This window comes from Narcine bancroftii, chromosome 3 (genome assembly GCF_036971445.1).
Source record: "Narcine bancroftii isolate sNarBan1 chromosome 3, sNarBan1.hap1, whole genome shotgun sequence".
Taxonomy (NCBI): domain Eukaryota; kingdom Metazoa; phylum Chordata; class Chondrichthyes; order Torpediniformes; family Narcinidae; genus Narcine; species Narcine bancroftii.
The window spans coordinates 212,107,520-212,127,663 of NC_091471.1; the positions used below are offsets into that span (position 1 = coordinate 212,107,520).

Here is a 20,144-nt window from a genome sequence, read left to right on the forward strand (position 1 = left end):
CTTTGGGGATGATGGGAAATTTACAACAACAGCTGGTGTAAAATAAATGACAAGACTCATTAGGTATGTGAGCATTCCACATTATACACAGAAATCTCAAACCAACTGAGACTGGAAATGATCTTGAAAATTAAGTCAACATTCTCACAGGATTGGTGCAATTTGCATGATGCAGAATTTTTGCTGAATTTACAAATATGTAATATTAAGATTTGATCAAAAATGTTTTTGAGCTTGTATTAGAATTGATAATATATGGCCAAAAGTACTTTGAGATTCTATTTCCTCAATTTTGCTATCACAGTGGATAGTCATACTTTTCAAAGGATGAACGTTGTGATTGAAGAAATCTGGGTAATTGAAAAGGAAATATAATAATCAATGAATGCAAAATAGAAAAAAAATAACAAAAACGATGGACACTTTCATGTCCAACAAATAGTATCAACACAATTTCACCAGTATATTTGATCCTTGACTAATTTTCATCAACTGTTTCTCAATGATTAGATTTGCCACATTCCACATTATTCCCACTGGATACCCCTTCCTGAGCTTCTAATTTCTTGTATATACAAAATTATCCACAATCTTTTCACCTCCTCATTTCTCCAAATTTCATTCTCTCTACGCTTCATCTTGTTGGAGAGGCAGTTTGACTTCAAGTTGACCTTTCACAAGTTACACCCATTCATTCCTTCTGACCTAAAATCTTTAAATCCTTTGCCAACCCAATACATCATCCTGTATCGGTCAGTCATCTAACCCCAGTCTGTTGTGCTATCTTTATTCGAACGTAGATGGTCATGCTTTCAGTGAGGCAAATGGACAATCACCTTGTGGAGAACAGAGAAACGTAAACTGCAGAAACTCAGCAGATCAAACAGTGTACTTTATTTAGCAAAGATAAAGATACATAACTAACATTTCAGGCTTGAGCCCTTCATCAAGGTAAGACTTCAGGCTCAAGCCTGGAAAGTTGGCTAGCTCTCTTTATCTCTGCTACATAAAGTACCCTGTTTGACCTGCTGAGCTTCTCCAGCGTTGTGTCTTTACTTCAACCACAGTGCCTGCAGGCTTAGGTGTTTTACTTACATAAAATGCAGATGCTGGAATCTTGAGTGAACAAAGAGAAGCTGGAGGGACTGAGCAGGTCAGACATCATCCACAGACAGAAATGGTCACTCAACATTTTGGGTTGGGATCCTTTATTGAGACTAAAGTGGGAAGGGGAGATAACAAGCATAAAAAAGGAAGTGAGGGAAAGGGAGAGTCCAAAAGGCAACAGTGTACTGGACAGAAGAAGGTGGGAGAGTTGGAGTGACAGGTAGGACACAAGACTATGGAGTGGTTGGGGTGGGATAGGAAGGGAAAGTTTGATTTGTCACCTTTCTGACAACTTTAACTACAATATGTGGCTACATTGTAATCAAAACTACACATAAAATAGATGTTTATGAAAAGCTGTGAAGCATACTCTGAATTGAAAGACATCCCTTAAAAGCAATATTTTAATTCTCTATGTTGGATAAGCTATACCTAGATGTGAATCAGACTTTCATGTGACCGCTATGCATTTCCTGGCCACTGCCAATGCAATCTTAACGAATATTATGTAATGGGATAATCTCATTTGAGGAATTATGACAGCAATATTCCCCAATAAGAATAATTCTGGGTTGGATTCCTGTAATTTTCTCTAAAAATTTCCCCAGATCTATCCAAAAGGGTCTTACCTTGGAACATGCCCAAGTTGAATGTAGAAAAGTTCCTATCTCCTCATTGCACGGAAAGCATTGATTCAAAATATCTGATTTAAATATATTTAGCTTTCGCAGTGTGAGATATAGCTTGTGCAAAAAGTTGTATTGCACCAATCTATATCTTATATTTACTGTATTTGTTATACAGTCCCGGCATAAATTGTACCAGTTTTGATCACCAATACTTATATTTAAGTCTGATTCCCATCTCTGTCTAGACTTGCGTAGCCCCTGTTTTGTTCCCATTTGTAGTAGTCAATTTCTTTACTTTTCCCTTTCAAATCAGTCTCCACATCATTATACTTTGCTGGGCCCAGTTTATCCCTTTAATATGCTCTTAACTGAAAATAGCAGAATATTGTATTATTAGTAATACAAAACTTGTTTTTTTAATTGTTCAAATGATGTTTCCCCTGCTCATAACAATCTTCAATTAATATGATCCCTTTATGGGGCCAGATATCTGAAATCTTATTATCCATTGTTAAGGGTATAAGTCTATTCTGAATCGGGATGTTTTTGGAGATATTCCCCACTGAGTCCCCAACTGATAACTTATTTTCCTCCAGATAGTAATTAAATGTTTTTAACAAGGGGGTTTCTTTCTCACCAGAAATTAATTTTGAATCTCATTTATACATAAAATCTTCTGTTATATTCTCTCCCACTTTATACAGTTCTATTTTTACCCATAAAGACTTATCTCCCCGCTCAAATAGGGAGGTAAGGAATTTAGTTTGGGAAGTCCAATAATAATTTTGAAAATTTGGGAGCTGTAAAGCTCCCAACTCATATTTCCATGTTAATTTTTCTATGGAGACTCAAGCCATCGTACCCTTCCACAGACATTTTAAGACATGTTTATTTAGTTCCTGGAAAAAAAACTGAGGTACTGATATAGGCAATGTCTAAAAGAGATATTGTACTCTTGGAAATATATTAATTATGGCAGAGCATCTACCTGTTCAAGTCAGCTTCAACCTTTTTAAGCAAGGGGAGATAATTTAATATATAAATTCAATTAATTATTATTTGTTTCAATCCCTAAATATTTTATCCTATTTGGTGGCCATTTAAATTGAGTATTTGTTTGACACTGACTATAGTCCCTACCCGTAAGCAGCATAATTTCACTTTTATCCCATTTTATTTTATTACCAGAGACTTTTCCATATTCTTCCAATTATGAGTACAATTTCTGTAATGAAGTTATTGTAGGTATACAACAACTTCCTTACATCTATAATCTAGGTATAGCCTATTGAAATGCAGAAATGCATAGTTCAGTTTCCCTGGAGAAGATTATCTGTAACCTAAGAAATAAATATGACATGTTCTTGTAAATATAGCAGCCATATCTACAAAATGTAGAAGCAAATATTTAATTGCATCCCATCTCACCTATGAGACCCATGCTAATACCCCCTTAAGATCTAAGTCAATTTTGAAAATGTGGAATTGTGGGGTAGATGTGTGGTGGTACACCACTAGCCTACTGCAGGAGTCATCCTTTGTACCTGCAGAAGAGCATGGGGACAAGACAACACCTGGCTGGATGTCAATCAGCCGACCTGAATGGATCAATCACCCTCCGGGATATAACCCTGAGCCAGCCCTTTGAAGACACCCTCAGAGTTTACAGCAGCTCTCCTCATAGCTGGCTCTGTGGAAGTTTATGTCGAATAAAGCCTGTTGTACAGACTTAATGTTTTGTGTGTTTGCTTCTGTCTGATAGCACACCACAAGATGACGGACTCCCAACAATCCCTTTTTCTTTCTTTTCTATTCTTTTCTTTCTCTTCATCATTTCTTTCTTTGGGGTTTATTTCTTTTCTTACTTTAATCACTTTTCTTTCTTTGATTCTTTTTTTCTTTCTCTTCTTCATTTTTTTATGGGGTTTATTTCTTTTCTTTTTAATTACTTCATGGGTAGATGGGTGGAGGGGGTAGATGGGGATTATAGCCATCATGTATCAAAAATTATTATTTTACACTGTATCAATTTTTTCTGTTCTTGTTGATTCCATGTTTAACATATAAAATTTAAATTAAATATTCAAAAAATATGTTGGATAGAAAATAATTTCTATTCCTGTTTTTTCCCCATCATTAAGGGTCCTGACCCTTAACACCCCTAACACCCCTAACGTCGAGGTACTCGAGATGGCAGAGGTCGACAGCATCGAGTCCACGCTGCTGAAGATCCAGCTGCGCTGGATGGGTCACGTCTCCAGAATGGAGGACCATCGCCTTCCCAAGATCGTATTATATGGCGAGCTCTCCACTGGCCACCGTGACAGAGGTGCACCAAAGAAAAGGTACAAGGACTGCCTAAAGAAATCTCTTGGTGCCTGCCACATTGACCACCGCCAGTGGGCTGATAACGCCTCAAACCGTGCATCTTGGCGCCTCACAGTTTGGCGGGCAGCAGCCTCCTTTGAAGAAGACCGCAGAGCCCACCTCACTGACAAAAGGCAAAGGAGGAAAAACCCAACAACCAACCCCAACCAACCAATTTTCCCTTGCAACCGCTGCAATCGTGTCTGCCTGTCCCGCATCGGACTGGTCAGCCACAAACGAGCCTGCAGCTGACGTGGACTTTTTTACCCCCTCCATAAATCTTCGTCCGCGAAGCCAAGCCAAAGAAAGAAGGGTCCTGACCCAAAATATTGCCTGACGATTTCTGTCTGTAGATACTGTCTGAGCCTCTGAGTTTCTCCAACAGTTGTATGCTTACAACTTGAAAGATTTTGAAATGTAATTTTGCTGGGGGAAGAGAAGAGAAAGATACATCAAAATACTGTGGACAAAAGACCTTGTCCCACAAATTGTCTGTTGAATATCCAGATCAATGACAACATCTTACTACAATGTTCATCTATTTTTGCTGTACTATTTTGTGGTTGACAAGTTACTTCCAGTGGCTATCTCCCTTTGTTTTTGATTAATTGATACCGGTTTTCTACATCAGTACAACAGTGGCCAAGCTAATCTTTAATAACTTATTTTAAAATGTGGAAAAGCATGAACACTCAACATAATTAAAAATATTTAACAAATTAAAATCAGAATAGTGTTGAGTGATTATGTAAGCCAACCTGCTGTTAAAATTAAGACTGTAGATTAACATGTCAAACAGAAAAAAGGAAATATGGGAAATGTCATAGCTGAGATTATAGTTTTACAATATATGTCAGCCTTAATCAGTGAGTTTATGTATCGTCAGAATTATGGTTCAGTGTCTGAAAAAGGCTTTTAATGAAGGAGGATGCACAATCTGGAGTGGGAACCTGTGTCACCAGGAGTTCCAATGATGTGAGATATTGATAGAAGCAGCATCATACGCCTGGCACTGGGTCATTGATTGATTGATTGATTGATTCTCATTCTCTCTCTCTCTCTCTTACTCTCTCTCTCTCTCACTCTCTCTCTCTCTTCTCGTAGAGAGGGTAGACTGACTGGTTATAAAGGCATAGAGTTATGGCATACCTTATCCAACCTGATCTTTTTGTCTAATTAGTCTAATCAATTTGTTTTTAGTACCAGTACAACAGGGAACATTCTGATGACCTATATCCATTATCAGTTCATCCCTCAGCTTTCTTTTCAGAGAAAACAAACCCAGTCTGTCTAACCCTTTTTCATAACTAAAGTCCTCCAATCCAGATAATACCCTGATGAATCTCCTTTGCATTCTTTCCTGCAAGTCACATCCTTCTTATAGTGTGAGCACATAATACTTCAAGTGCAGTTTAGTTGGTTTGTTGCAAAATTGCAACATTAAATCCTAGTGTTATATTTGATAAGGCAACCTATTAATGCAAAAATGACATATGCCTTCCTCACCCTATCTTCTTTTTAGACAACTATTGACTTGAATCTCAATGTCCTTCAATATCTCAACATTTATTGGTTTCCACCATTTACTGCATATGTTCCACCCCTGTTTGTCTTCCTAAATTGCACTGCTATACACTTCTCAAACTTAAATCCCATCTGCCATTGTTCACCCTAATATTCCACCTGATCTATATCCTGCTGTACCCTTCAACAACCTTCCTCGCTACCCAGAACATCACCAACATTCATTCCATTTGCAAACATACTAATCATTCCTCCTCTAATCATATCCAAATTGTTAATATATATTACAAACTACAAGGGTCCCAGCACCAATCCTTGAAGTACACGATTAGTCACAAACTTCCAATCAGAAAAGCACCCTTCCACCACTACTTACTGCTTCCTATCACCAAGGAAATTTTGGATCCAATTGACCTGCTCGCTTTGAATCCCTTAAACCCCTTCAACAGCCTATATTGCAGGCCTTGCCAAATGCTCTACCTTCAATCTTCTTAATTACTACCTCCACAAAAAAACGATCAAATTAATGAAGCAGGAATTCACCCACAACAAATTATGCTGAATCTTCCTGATTAGCTCTACCCTTCCAGCTGTTCATAAATTCGGATTTTCTTCAATAACTCGACAACTCATGAAAGACTCATCAGTTTGTAGCTACTAAGCTTATCCAAAAATCTCTAGGAAGTTTCTCAGATTCAGATTTATTATCAGAGTACATACATAACATCACATGCAACCCTGTGATTGTTTTTCCTGTGACTGAGGCAGAATTATAACTTATTGGCAGTTCAAAAAATAACTACCTAATGATCCCATATTTTGCTTCCCTTAGAAATGTGGGATAGATTGCAACACATCCCTGGGGATTTATTGACCCTTACATGTACCATGACATCTAAGGCATCTGACATTGCACTGAATTGATAAATCCACCTGTCCCCTTTTTAACATTGTTGGAAAATATAGAAACATATTGGTCACAGGCTGTCAGACACGAGACCTAACAAGCATAAGAGTACAAAAAGAGCGTAAAAGAGAAATCAAAACTACAATAATCACAAAAACAAGCAATAAAGCGAGCAACCAACGGAGAATAGTGTGGCCCAACCCCCCAAATGTACCAGCTAACCATGAAAAAGGATTCCAACCAAGGTTCAAACTATCCTCGTGGGTCACAATACCCAGATGCTGGAGCTCACAAACAGAATTCGAAACATGCTGAATGATAACATATTTATATAAGCTGCACTTGAGGTGGGTGACCGAGGACTTCGTTGGTGTAATGCATCGGACCGTGTCTCCCATGGGCAACTCCCTTGGAATGTCCTCATCATTATAAATCCAATTGTTGGCACCAAAGCAGCTGTTAAGCCAGATCACCAGGAGCATAAGACGGAGGACCTGGAACAGAGAAGCCTGACATATGTCACTCACGATGCCGTGAGCGTTCAGTATTTAAACAAACTAAACCATCCTGTCCCTCAATAGCTACCCACCGAGTGTTACCCTGGTCAGGTGTCACTATTTCTCCTTTTACAGGAGGGCCACTACCTGATGGTGCCACCCATACCTTTTGTCCGGCATTCTCTGGCTCGGGAATGGGGGGCAATGACTGTTTTTCCTCTGGAATAGGCTGTAGTTCAGAAGCGTGAAGAAGTCGGTGGAAAGGTGTACCTCCTTTTAAAGGGCAATGATTCAAATTGTCGACTGCCTGCTGCAGCACATGGCATCACCCCTTCAGGGTCCCCAGTGGTGTTAACAAACAAATTTGTTCCTTCAGTAAGCCGTTCATTTGTTCAACTAATCCAGCAGCCTGCGGGTAATAAGGAATGTGGTGAACCCATAAGATACCGTTGTCATTTGCCCAATCACAGATTGCCTTCCCAGAGAAGTGCGAGCCATTATCAGACGGAATCTCCTCTGGAACATCATAACGAGAAATTAAATGGTTTAGTCCTTGGATAGTACTAGCTTGGTCAGCCGTCTTGGTGGGAAAAGCAAAAACCAGGCCAAAAAAGGTGTAAACCATTACTAGGACGTAACGTTTACCCATACATGGGGCCTATGTAATCAACTTGTCAAACCGCAGCTGAGTGAGCACCCCGTCTTATTCGGCCATGCTGACCAGGAGGAAAGGTATGGGACTTCACAAGCTGACATGCTGGGCATGTATGCACAACCATGCGGACATCATCCTGATGGACGGGTAAAGTATGTTTTCGGGCCCACATAGCTGATCCCTTCTCCCCCAAATGGCCACTCTGTTCATGTGCCCATCGAGACAGGGGGACGGTATAGGTGCGGCTGATAGAGGCAAGCTGATCTGCCACTGCATTATGTAGTGCCATGTTAGTCGTCATATTGGTATGGGCATCATACCGTTATCTCACAGTGGTATACCGTTATCTCACAGTGGTGGGAAGCATCCCACAGCAGCTGCCACAACTGTTTTCCCCATACTGGGCGGTCATGTATCAGCCAGTCGTTCTTTTGCCAATCAGGCATCCATACCACAAGTCCATTAGCCACAGCCCAGGAATCAGTAAACAGGCGAAGAGGGTGATCATGGGGGTCTAGTGGTAAAGTGACCACCTTCAACTCAGCAAACTGACTGAAGCCACCATCCCCCTCCTCCGATAAGTGAGGTCCTGACCTGGGATGGTAAGCCACCGCCTTCCACTTCTGCTTTCCTTGCACCTACCAGCTGCTATCATCAGTAAACCAGGTGTCCTCTTGTTCTGCTTCCTGTACCATCTCTTCCGTGGTCCCTTGGATCATCACATCATCAATATAATGGTGAATTGAGAGGGAAGGCAATACTGGCACCACCTCCAAATCACGGGCAATTAGGCTGTGGCAAATAGTGGGAGAGTGTACATAGCCCTGAGGGAGGCAGGTGAAGGTATACTGGCGCCCCTTCCAGGTAAAGGCGAACTGATCCTGTGAGTCTTCAGCTATAAGAATACTGAAGAAGATGTTAGCGCGATCAATGACAGCATACCATGTTCCTGAGTTCCCAGTAGCAATGTTTTCAATAAGGGTAACAATGTCCGGAACTGCCGAAGCAAGTGGTGTGGCATGTTTGTTCAAAAAGCGATAGTCAACTATCATTCTCCAGGAACCATCCGGCTTCTGGACCGGCCAAACAGGGCTATTAAAGGGTGACATTGCGGGCCTCACTACCCCTTCTTGCAAACCATCGGTGATGGCACTAATCTCTTCTTGCCCTGCAGGGAGTTGATATTGTGGAATGCACACTGATTCCATGGGGGGTGGCACCATCAAAGGATCCCACTTAGCCTGACCCACTACTAGTCTTTTTGTAATAGTTCGAATTCCAAATGCAAATCCCCCTTGGCTAGTATTAAGGGCCGTACCGGCCAACATATTAATATCCAGGATACACTCGTCAGTGGCAGCCACCAGGGCATGTAACCATATAGGGGAAGGGCCATCACCCACCGTGGCACAGACTTTTATTTCCTTTGCTAAGGCGACTGCTCCTCCCAACCCCTTTATTTGAAATGTTGGTCCAGTCCAGAGGTCGGGGTTACGCGGAATCACCGAGTGCTCCGCACCGGTATCAACTAAGGCCAAATATTGGCGGTCATTACCCCCACCCCAATGGACTGTTAACGGTATGTAGGGCCATGGGTCCCCGTGTATCCGCCGTATCTCAATGGAGTAGACACGGGAGCCCTGCCCACACCTTCATGCTTTAGTAGGGTTCTGGGGCTTTCAGGACCACATGTTACTATTATCCATAAGAGCCTTGTTAACCATTTGTTGTATCTCATCACAGGTAACTCCTGCTCCAGCAGGAGAAGCCGGCTCCATAGAAGCAGCAGTGGGAGCAGAAGTCACAGCTGGGCCAGGAGGACTCAGCAGCTGGGAATGATGTTCCCCTGCTTTTCTCTTATAAAGGGCAGAAAGGACTGCAGTAGGTTTACCATCAATATCACTTTAAGGTACGCCTAACTTTAACAAAGTTAGAAAAAAGTCCTTTCTTGTTGGTCCTCTATTAGCAGCAGTCCCTCTCTTTTCATCCTGCTCGTCTGATTTAACCTGGGCTGTACATGAGTGGATTTTACCTCCCAACTCCAATTCTCGAAGCCCAGATAAGACCTCAGACACAGGGTGGCCAATTTGCGGACTAGTTACGGACAGAAGCAGTCCCCGTACAGTAGGTTGCCCGGAACAAACCAATCGGGTATGCATTCCGGGTGTGAATATCTCTTCTTCAGGGCTCCCCCCATGTACCCACAGTCTCAAACGGCCTGCATACAAGGCAGAGGCCAGGGCCTGTTGACAAATTATTGCTATACCCTCCTCTGGGGTTCCCCTCTTTCTCTTCTCTTTGGTTTGGCTTCGCGGATGAAGATTTATGGAGGGGTAATGTCCACGTCAGCTGCAGGCTCGTTTGTGGCTGACAAGTCCGATGCGGGACAGGCAGACACGGTTGCAGCGGTTGCAAGGGAAAATTGGTTTGTTGGGGTTGGGTGTTGGGTTTTTCCTCCTTTGCCTTTTGACAGTGAGGTGGGCTCTGAGGTCTTCTTCAAAGGTGGTTGCTGCCCGCCGAACTGTGAGGCGCCAAGATGCACGGTTTGAGGCGATATCAGCCCATTGGCGATGGTCAATGTGGCAGGCACCAAGAGCTTTCTTAAGGCAGTCTTTGTACCTCTTCTTTGGCGCACCTCTGCCTCGGTGGCCAGTGGAGAGCTCGCCATATAACACGATCTTGGGAAGGCGATGGTCCTTCATTCTGGAGACGTGACCTACCCAGCGCAGTTGGATCTTTAGCAGTGTGGATTCGATGCTGTCGGCCTCTGCCATCTCGAGTACTTCGATGTTGGAGATGAAGTCGCTACAATGAATGTTGAGGATGGAGCGGAGACAACGCTGGTGGAAGCGTTCTAGGAGCCGTAGGTGATGCCGGTAGAGGACCCATGATTCGGAGCCGAACAGGAGTGTGGGTATGACAACGGCTCTGTATACACTTATCTTTGTGAGGTTTTTCAGTTGGTTGTTTTTCCAGACTCTTTTGTGTAGTCTTCCAAAGACGCTCTTTGCCTTGGCGAGTCTGTTGTATATCTCATTGTCGATCCTTGCATTCGATGAAATGGTGCAGCCAAGATAGGTAAACTGGTTGACCGTTTTGAGTTTTGTGTGTCCGATGGAGATGTGGGGGGGCTGGTAGTCATGGTGGGGAGCTGGCTGATGGAGGACCTGTTTTCTTCAGGCTGACTTCAGGCCAAACATTTTGGCAGTTTCCACAAAACAGGACGTCAAACGCTGAAGAGCTGGCTCTGAATGGGCAACTAAAGCGGCATCGTCTGCAAAGAGTAGTTCACAGACAAGTTGCTCTTGTGTCTTGGTGTGAGCTTGCAGGCGCCTCAAATTGAAGAGACTGCCATCCGTGCGGTACCGGATGTAAACAGCGTCTTCATTGTTGAGGTCTTTCATGGCTTGTTTCAGCATCATGCTGAAGAAGATTGAAAAGAGGGTTGGTGCGAGAACACAGCCTTGCTTCACACCATTGTTAATGGAGAAGGGTTCAGAGAGCTCATTGCTGTATCTGACCCGACTTTGTTGATTTTCGTGCAGTTGAATAACCATGTTGAGGAACTTTGGGGGGCATCCAAGACACTCTAGTATTTGCCAAAGCCTTTTCCTACTCACGGTGTCGAAGGTTTTGGTGAGGTCAACAAAGGTGATGTAGAGTCCTTTGATTTGTTCTCTGCACTTTTCTTGGAGCTGTCTGAGGGCAAAGACCATGTCAGCAGTTCCTCTGTTTGCGCGAAAGCCTCACTGTGATTCTGGGAGAACATTTTCGGCGAGACTAGGTATTATTCTATTTAGAAGAATCCTAGCGAAGATTTTGCTTGCAATGGAGAGCAGCGTGATTCCCCTGTAGTTTAAGCAGTCTGATTTCTCGCCTTTGTTTTTGTACAGGGTGATGTTGATGGCATCATGAAGGTCCTGAGGCAGCTTTCCTTGGTCCCAGCAGAGCTTGAAAAACTCATGTAGTTTGGCATGCAGAGTTTTGCCGCCAGCCTTCCAGACCTCTGAGGGCTTCCCCAATTATTCTGCAAATGTAAATCCCAATCTACTGGTGATGGGTATACTCGTATCAGGGCATCCCCTAGAGTAGTAAATAAGTAATCCACCTCTCTCCCTCTACCCCGCACTCAGCAGTGACCCAGATATCAGTAGTCAATGTTCCTAATCCCAACAATTCCTCAGGGGTTAAAAATACATTACCCCCTCCTTGTTCCCAGACACGTAGGAGCCAGGCCGCCAGAGTTTCTCCTGCCTTTTGCCTAAATCGATCTCCAATGGCAGCCAGCTCTTTTATGGAGAAGTCAAGTATCATTGATTGCTTCCGACCCCTGTTCCCACTTTGGCCCACAGGGCCCTCCACTCAGTCTAGGGGAGGAGGCCGATACCATCCCATAGAGGGGGTAGGCCATAGACCATAAGCAGGGGTTTGGGTATTTTCCCCTGGGTCCACTTGGGAGACCGGGGTATTTGTCCCTTCAATCTCTACCCTTACATCATCCCCCCTTCCATCTGTTTGGGAAGTCTGCTGCCTTATGGGGCTGGCGTGAACAGCAGGTGGAGAGGGCAGTATGTTAGGCACATGCTGAGGAGTATCTGCATTGTTACCATGGTCATCATTCCAGATATTCCCATCCCATTCATCAATTACCTCAGGATCGTTGCCATTCCTTATCATGGCACAAATACGATGTGGATCGGGTTCTACTCCATGGCTTTCCTTATCTGCACAGAGATGCTGCCGGAGTTTAATATTATGGCAGATCGTTTGGACATGCTTATCTTCCCATTCTTTGGCTCTGTGCTGACTGGTGCAAACAATATCGCTCATCATGGAACAGTGTTGTCGCATGGCTTCTAGCTCCTCCTCTAATTGCTCTCTCTTGTGCTGAGATTCTACATCTCTTTGAACTAATTCTGCTTCACACTGAATGGAGTGGCGTAAGGCTGTGGCCAGCAGCCAAAAACCGTCCATCAGCGTCCCCTTTTTACCAGGAAATTTACTTTCTGGGAGAGTGGCAACCCGCTCTCCCAGAGGTGCACTTGATAAATCTAACTTCTCATCCCAACTAATGGGTGGTCCCAACAAAGACAGGGCATTGGCCAACATGCCAAACCTATCGTCTTTAGAAGTCCATCCCGGAATCAAGAACTGCTCAGGGCTCACCTCTTTCTTTCGGCGAAACATCTTGAGACCAATCCTGCTCGCAGCGCCAATTGTCTTGGGTAAACTTATACCTCTCATTTTGTTTATTTTAGATTGGTCACAGTGTTTGAGCTACCGAAAGAAAATAGACTCGCACACCGAGAACAGTTCAGATTATACAAATGTTTATTACAAATTCAAAAGCTGATTTCAAACTACAATATGCAAGCCCTTCCCAACTATACTTATCAACGCTTGGACTGGTCCCAACTGCCGAAGCGAGGCAACGACTGTACACTTGTAGTAGGTTGTCAGGGCGCCGGTAGCAGCTTCTCCACCTCCCCCGACCGGGACATTGGCTGGACTCTAGAAGTTTTCTTCTTGCTGAGAGATGTTGCCACCTCTCGGAGCGTCTCAAACTTCAGCAGCGGGACCATGACTTATATTACCCAAAAACTGCTTACCCAAGCACCTATTCCCAGCACATCAAGAAAGATAAGCTAGCAAGCTAGGCTTCTATCGTATAACATAATTTTCAGCTTATCACTTCGAATACAATGGTTTATTTTGCATCAAGGCTAGGCCTCTGACAGTCTGACCAAAACAAGCAGGAAGATTAAATGTTCTTGGTACACAGATGTCCTTTTGTCAGATAACTGCATCTCTGGCCCCTCGGTGGAATTTAGCTTATGTCCGCTGATTCTAAAACACAAGCAGGTTCTCAGCCTTGCAGAAGCAAAGGCTGCAAAAGTTAAAAAAAAACACAGTTAGAATCTTCCATTACACCCTTACATGTACCATGACATCTAAGACATCTGACATTGCACTGAATTGATAAATCCACCTGTCCCCTTTTTAACGTTGTTGGAAAATATAGAAACTTGATAAAGATTTACAAGAATGGGTCATGGAATAGAGAGTGTCAGCTAGAAGGTTAAAATGGAGAAATGTTACGGGCCCAGAAGACCCCAAAACCCAGCAGCAAATACAAATTCACCAAGACAAATGGTTACTTAAATACGTTGCTTTTAATTATCTTTAAACATGAAAACAGGATCAAACTTTAACTTATTACTATTAACTTAATCTAACTTAACCCCCTTCTAATTCTAAGTGCACGTGTAGGTAATGTGTATGAAAGTTCAGGAAAAAATTCTTTAATTCACTATCCAATCTCACTTCTCATTCCTCCAAGTTCACTGCTTGCTGGCAATTCTTATACTGTGCACAGAATTTAACATTTATGAAATTCACCAGGCTTTGGTGCTTGAAAGGTAAATGGTTACCGCTCAGGAAGGTTCTTGTCGGTTTTCAGAGAAAGATTTGTTTTTCGCTGGACACCCACAACTGATTCCTTCTGAACAGCCAATTCAGTGTCTTGCCAAAGAAACTTGCCCCATCAGGGTTTTCTAGATGATAACCTCTTTCTTTCAGGTCACGACAGAGTTCCTTTTTGTTTCCCTTATTTCAAGTGAAACATTATACAGCCAGTCCTCTCCTCTTGTATGAACCATAAGGGCTTTGATCAGACTGAAGTATGAACTCACAACCGATCTTCAAAATGGGGCTTTCCAGCTTGTCCTGTTCCAGTCCCAGCTGCTGCTGCTGAACTGTAGAACTTAATTCTCTCGCTCACTCTCTCTCTCTCTCTCTCACAGAGAAAACCACATGTCCCTCTTAGAACAGCAAACTGCTCTCAGACAGACTGTGGCTCTGGACCTAATCTTCCCAGTTCGTTCATCTGTTGCTTTCCAAAACAATAACCCGTTACTCCACAGCATGTCCAAATAACACCTACTTGTGAAGTCCTTATAGGCATTCTTCAAAGTTTTTGAAAAGGCACACAGAGCCTGGACTGTCTGGCTTGAGCAGAGCTCTGGCATTTTAAATGAGATCTGTTTTGAAGTGTTTGTATGTTACCTACATTAAAAATACCTGCCACAATTTATCTCCTTTAAAACATATCTATATACAATATAAAATATAACATAATCTGTCACAGAAGCTAGGACTGTTCTTTGCTTTAAAGATCTGATAAAAGTATAGGAGGGTTTACGAGAGGCTCTTCCTTAATGGTAAAGCAATAGACGATTAGAGGTAAGAAGTAAAACATGAAAGTTTGCAGACACCATGGTTGAAGTAAAAACACAATGCTGGAGAAACACAGCAGATCAAACAGTGTACTTTATATACCAAAGATAAAGATACATAACCAATGTTTCAGGGTTGAGCCTTTCATCAAGGTATGGACAAAATATGGGCAGGTGCCCAAACAAAATGGTAGGTGAAAGGTGCCAAGGAGGCGATTAATGGGAAAAGATGAGAGAGTCATGGAGGGAGCAGTCCCTATGGAAGGCAAAGAGGGGATGAGCAGGGAAGATATGTATAGTTGTTGGATGTGGCATAAATTACGGTGGATAATGTGTTGGATGTGAAAACTGGTTGGGTGACAGGTGAGGACAAAGGGAATCCTGTATTTGTTATGTCTGGGGGCAGAGGGGATCAGAGCAGATGAGTGGGAAATGGAGAAGTTGGTAAGGGCCGAGTTGATGGCAGTAGAAGGGAAGACACTTCAGATGATCTGGACTGGAAGACCTTTATCTCGGGAACAGATACAAAGGTCACAGGTATTAAATAAAAGTGAAGAGAGTTAACAGTGACCTGAGGAAAAACATTTTTACTGCCTGTGCTTGTGACATAAGAGGGTTTCACTGTGGCCTTTAATTAGACATTGGATGAATATATATGACAATAAAATTGCAAGGCTTGGGAGAAGGATCAGGGAATGGGAACAAGTCAGTTGTAATGTAAAAAGTTGGTAATGACGTGCACAACGGAGGAATATGCTCCTTTGGTGTTGTAATAATTCTATGATTCTAAACCAGGATAGAGCACTATTTTAAAAAATATTCTAAAGGAGTATATCCCCAAGGATGGGTCTTTGATGTTTCAAGAGCGTTAATTCATCCTCAAAAAATAAATAAATGATTTGACATAAAAGTGACCTTCAAAAATATTCTATCAACATTTAGACATACTTACTTATTGGAGATTGTGTTGATTCTTGTTTAAGATTGGCGTTCAGAGACTGTGAACACTTTTGGCAAATGCATTCCTTTCCATTAAAAGTCACCCGGTCTCCAGGAGGAAAAGGCTGTCTAAAGAGTTTTAAAAAAAATCAGCTTTACCAAGATAAATTTTGTTTAGTAACTCTGTTTATTAAATGGCTCCATTGGAAAAGTCAATTAAAAATCTCATCCAAGATGATATTTTCCAACCAGGAAAAGATATAAACATTTAGATATCACTTGGTCCTGATGGAACTGAACTCTGAAAATAATCCTCTCATTGTACAATTAGCTCCAACTCCAATTGCCAATTCATTTGTACAGAGGCACCAGAGGTCACCAGATATCAGAGCACCTGCAATGTCACTGTTAATATTTACTTGTCATTTTTTTCTCATATGGGGAACAATATGATTATTCTAGGTCTCAGAATATTCCATTAGCCCTTAAAGATTTATACAAACTTAATTTTATCCCTTTGATTGACTATGTAAAACAAACACTTTCTGGATGGTCTCCATTGGCCATAACTTAAATAAGTCATATAAATGCTATCAAGATTTTTAAAAATTACCCAAATTTTTGTATATATTTCAAGTAGTTTCTGTTTTTAATCCTATATTATTTTTTGAAAAATATTGACTCTAAAATTTCCTCTTATATATGGAATAATAAGAATGCTAGGTTGAGTAAATTTTATTTGCAGAAATTGAGCAGTTAATATTCAATATATTATTTTCTGGGTATATTATTCTGACAAACCTGAATGCCCTCATTGGACAGATTTGGAACTGAAATCTGTACAGAGGTATTCATTTGCTTCCTTATTGGGAGCTGCTCTTCCTTTTACAATTTCCTTAAATTAGCAGACATACCTTTAACCCAATACTTAAACATACATTATGGATTTGGTTTCAATTTTACAAATTTTTTGATTTAAAATTTTTTAGTTATCTCAACTATTTTTTCTTATCGTCTATAATAGACCAAGCCTTTTCTTTTTGGAAAAACAAATGAATTGTCTATTTTTCAGATCTGTTTATAGATGAATATTTAATGTCTTTTGATATAATATCATATCTGATCACCCCTCATTATCTCTGAAACCCCCTCCAGTCCCCGACACCCTTCCCCGTATCTCTAACCCCCACCCCTCCAGTCCCCAACACCCCTCCCCGTCTATGTAACCCCTCCAGTTCCCGACATCCCTCCCTGTTTCTGTAACCCCCTCTGGTCCGATACCCCTTCCTGTCTCTGTAACCCCCTCCGGTCCCCAACGCCTCTCCCTCCGCTCTCGGTGAACGATTACACATTGGAAGGTGAATTTTCAGATATTATATCATATATTATATCAGATATTATATCTGATATTTGATATATGATATATCTTTTGAACAAATATAATATCATAAGTCACATTTTTTTTAGATATTTTCAAATTAGAAGTTTTTTGAAGATATTACCTAACTTTCCTATGTCATATCAACCTGATTTGGTTGAGACTCTTTTTCATTTGAATCCTTTCCATAAGGGTTTAATAGGTAATATTTACAATGATTTAGTAAAATTGCAATCAATCTCTAATAATAAAATTAGAGGAGCTTGGGAATTGGAACTTCAGTCACTTCTCCCAGAGGAACTTTGGGTAAATATTTTTGGAATGATTAATACCTCTTCATTATGTGCACGACTTGCATTGATTCAGTTTAAAGTGGTACATCGGGTTCATATGTTGAAAGATAAATTGGCCTGTATCTTTACTAATGTTAATCCTATGTGTGATAGATGTAAATCACAAGTGGCCACACAAACACATATGTTTTTGTCTTGCTCTGTATTGGAGAAGTATTAAACAGATATTTTCAAGACTTTGTCAATTATACTGGGTATTAGATTACAAACTGCTACTTTTGGAATAATAATTCCAGAGGTAGGTCAAGTTCCCACCTCTGCACGATGGATTGTATAAACTATTTTCATGGGAGTTAATTTGTATTTTGACTTTACCTTTCAGACTGTTCTGGATTTCTGTTGTTTTTTATTGGCAAGGGCCAGATAAATAGTTTGTACTGATCTGTTTTAGTGAACTCTCAGTTTAGGCTGTCCAGCCTTTTTTTTGTTTATTTTGATAGGTTAGATGGAGTTTTAACAATAATTTTTTTGGCTCTTTTTTGAATATTCCAAATTCAGGAAAAAATGACAATATTTTTCAATATGTTATACATATGTTTCTGTTTTTACTATTCAATTCTGTATTCTATTCTCCTTGTGAATTATTTGCTAATAATATGTTTAATAAAAAGATTGAAAAAGAAAGAATATTCCATTAGCCATATTCTTCCACTTATTTCCATGAAACCTACAATCACCAAGTATTTTAAACAGAAACCATTCACAGTGGAATTCTGCATTTAAAATTTTTACAATACAAGAACCATCTTTACATATTCATTGCCATGATTATAGTTAACTACCACATGCTGCACTGCAACAAACTACTCAAATGCTTTTTAAAGAACTCTTTTGGATATATTTGTTTAGTAACTGCAACTTTTAATGTTCAAAATGCAGCTTAAATTTATATTTTTGTTTGCCTGTTAAGGAAACCATAAACCTGGCAAAGAGGCCCATATAATATTCAGTTTCACATTTTCAGCTTTGTTTGACTGCAAATAATTGTGGGCATTCAGGTTACTGACTTTTGACCACAAAACTCTTCCTGGTTTCACTGCAGTTCCTTCTAACCTTTCAAAAGTAAAATGTAAAAACTTTTACTTTTCATGACTGGTCTGAAGAGATATTCCAACATTCAAAAGTTTAGCCTCATATAAAATAGTAAAGTTATCGCACAGAATCTTTGACCTATTGCCATCATAAAGGAGTTATAATAGCATCAAAATCAGGACTGCTGGGCGGGGAAATATCTTCTTCCCTTGGATTTTTTTTATGAAATGTGTAAATTATTCTAAAAATATTTATACATTTTTATTTTATATTGTATTTTTATGTATACATGTGAATATTATGTGCTGTGAGAGAAATATATTTTATATTTTTATGTATGTGTCCCATAGTCTGGAGAAATGCTGTTTTGTCTGGTTGAATATGTCGTCAGATGATAATAAACTCAAACTTGGCCTTTATCTGTCTGAAATTTCCAACTTATGCAAGACCTAGAAATGTATATTTAAACATACTCCATTCAAAAATAGATGTTGCTTGATTTGCAGGATACATGCCCACCTGAAAATTTTATCAGGTGCATGAAGGGCATTAAATCAGTGTACACGTCCCGTTTCCATTGTTGGCCATTTCTTTTATCAAGCGGCAGGTGGTCTGCAGTTCTAAACTCTCACTTCTACTGAATGAGTGAATGTTAGCCATTAGGAAGATTCTGTAAAATATGCATTTGCAGTGTATATACTTACCTAGAATATAAAGGGTTTAAGATACCCAATGTGCACAATGCATAGAATTTACTTAACACTGCAAATGAAAAGCTCACAAGCTTGCATCTGCATTATTAACGTTAGTTCAAAAAGGAAGACCAGCAGTATTTAAACTACCACCTGGAATATTGCTTTATGTGCTGAAAACTTTGGGACAGATAAGGTTATTGTGAACTGATAATTGTGGTTACATTCCTGATGAGGGATCTCAACCTTCAATGCCAACCATTCATTTCCCTCCACAGATTTTACCTGACCCACTGTGTTCCTGCAGAAGTTGGCTTTTTGATTGTTGACGATTGTGCTTCACAGATATGAGATAGTGCAATTGCTGATTATGGTGGCCTCAGTCTACTTGCAGCCACAGAGCATGACTGGTTCCATTGGGCTCAAAGGACAGGAGTTGTGCTTTGGGAGTGCTTGATGCCTTTATCCTCCTCATTCCTATAGTGAGGACAGAGGCAAAACAACACTGGGATTCAGGTGAATCAGTCCAGTTTCTTGGTGGGTTAGCCTTCTGCAGGAAAAGTATGCAATCATTGAGAAATATTTTCCAAACTGCATGTTTTGCCATTTTTATGCATAAAAAAGTTTAAATGAATTAGGTATCACTAATTTCTAAGCTATTGATTTGGTGCAATCATTTTCTTCCTTCTCTGTTCTTCCATTCTTTCCCTTTCCAAATATTCAATGATTATATTTTCTGTCATCAAAAAATGGAGGATTTATTCATTTTAAAAACTCAACATTTAAAGAAAAATTAGAATAAAGAAAAGCATTGTTAAGGTTCCCATGG

At 40.7% G+C, this 20,144-nt stretch overlaps 1 protein-coding gene across 1 annotated transcript in view; it reads right to left on the minus strand.

The window, feature by feature from the left end:
• The window catches only part of ablim2 (actin binding LIM protein family, member 2), a 381,413-nt gene that overhangs the window by 203,948 nt on the left and 157,321 nt on the right, over nt 1-20,144 (minus strand). The window contains exon 4 of the mRNA XM_069923131.1: nt 15,874-15,989. Within this exon, the coding sequence (XP_069779232.1) occupies nt 15,874-15,989 (116 nt within the window). The remainder of the gene's footprint in view (nt 1-15,873; nt 15,990-20,144) is intronic.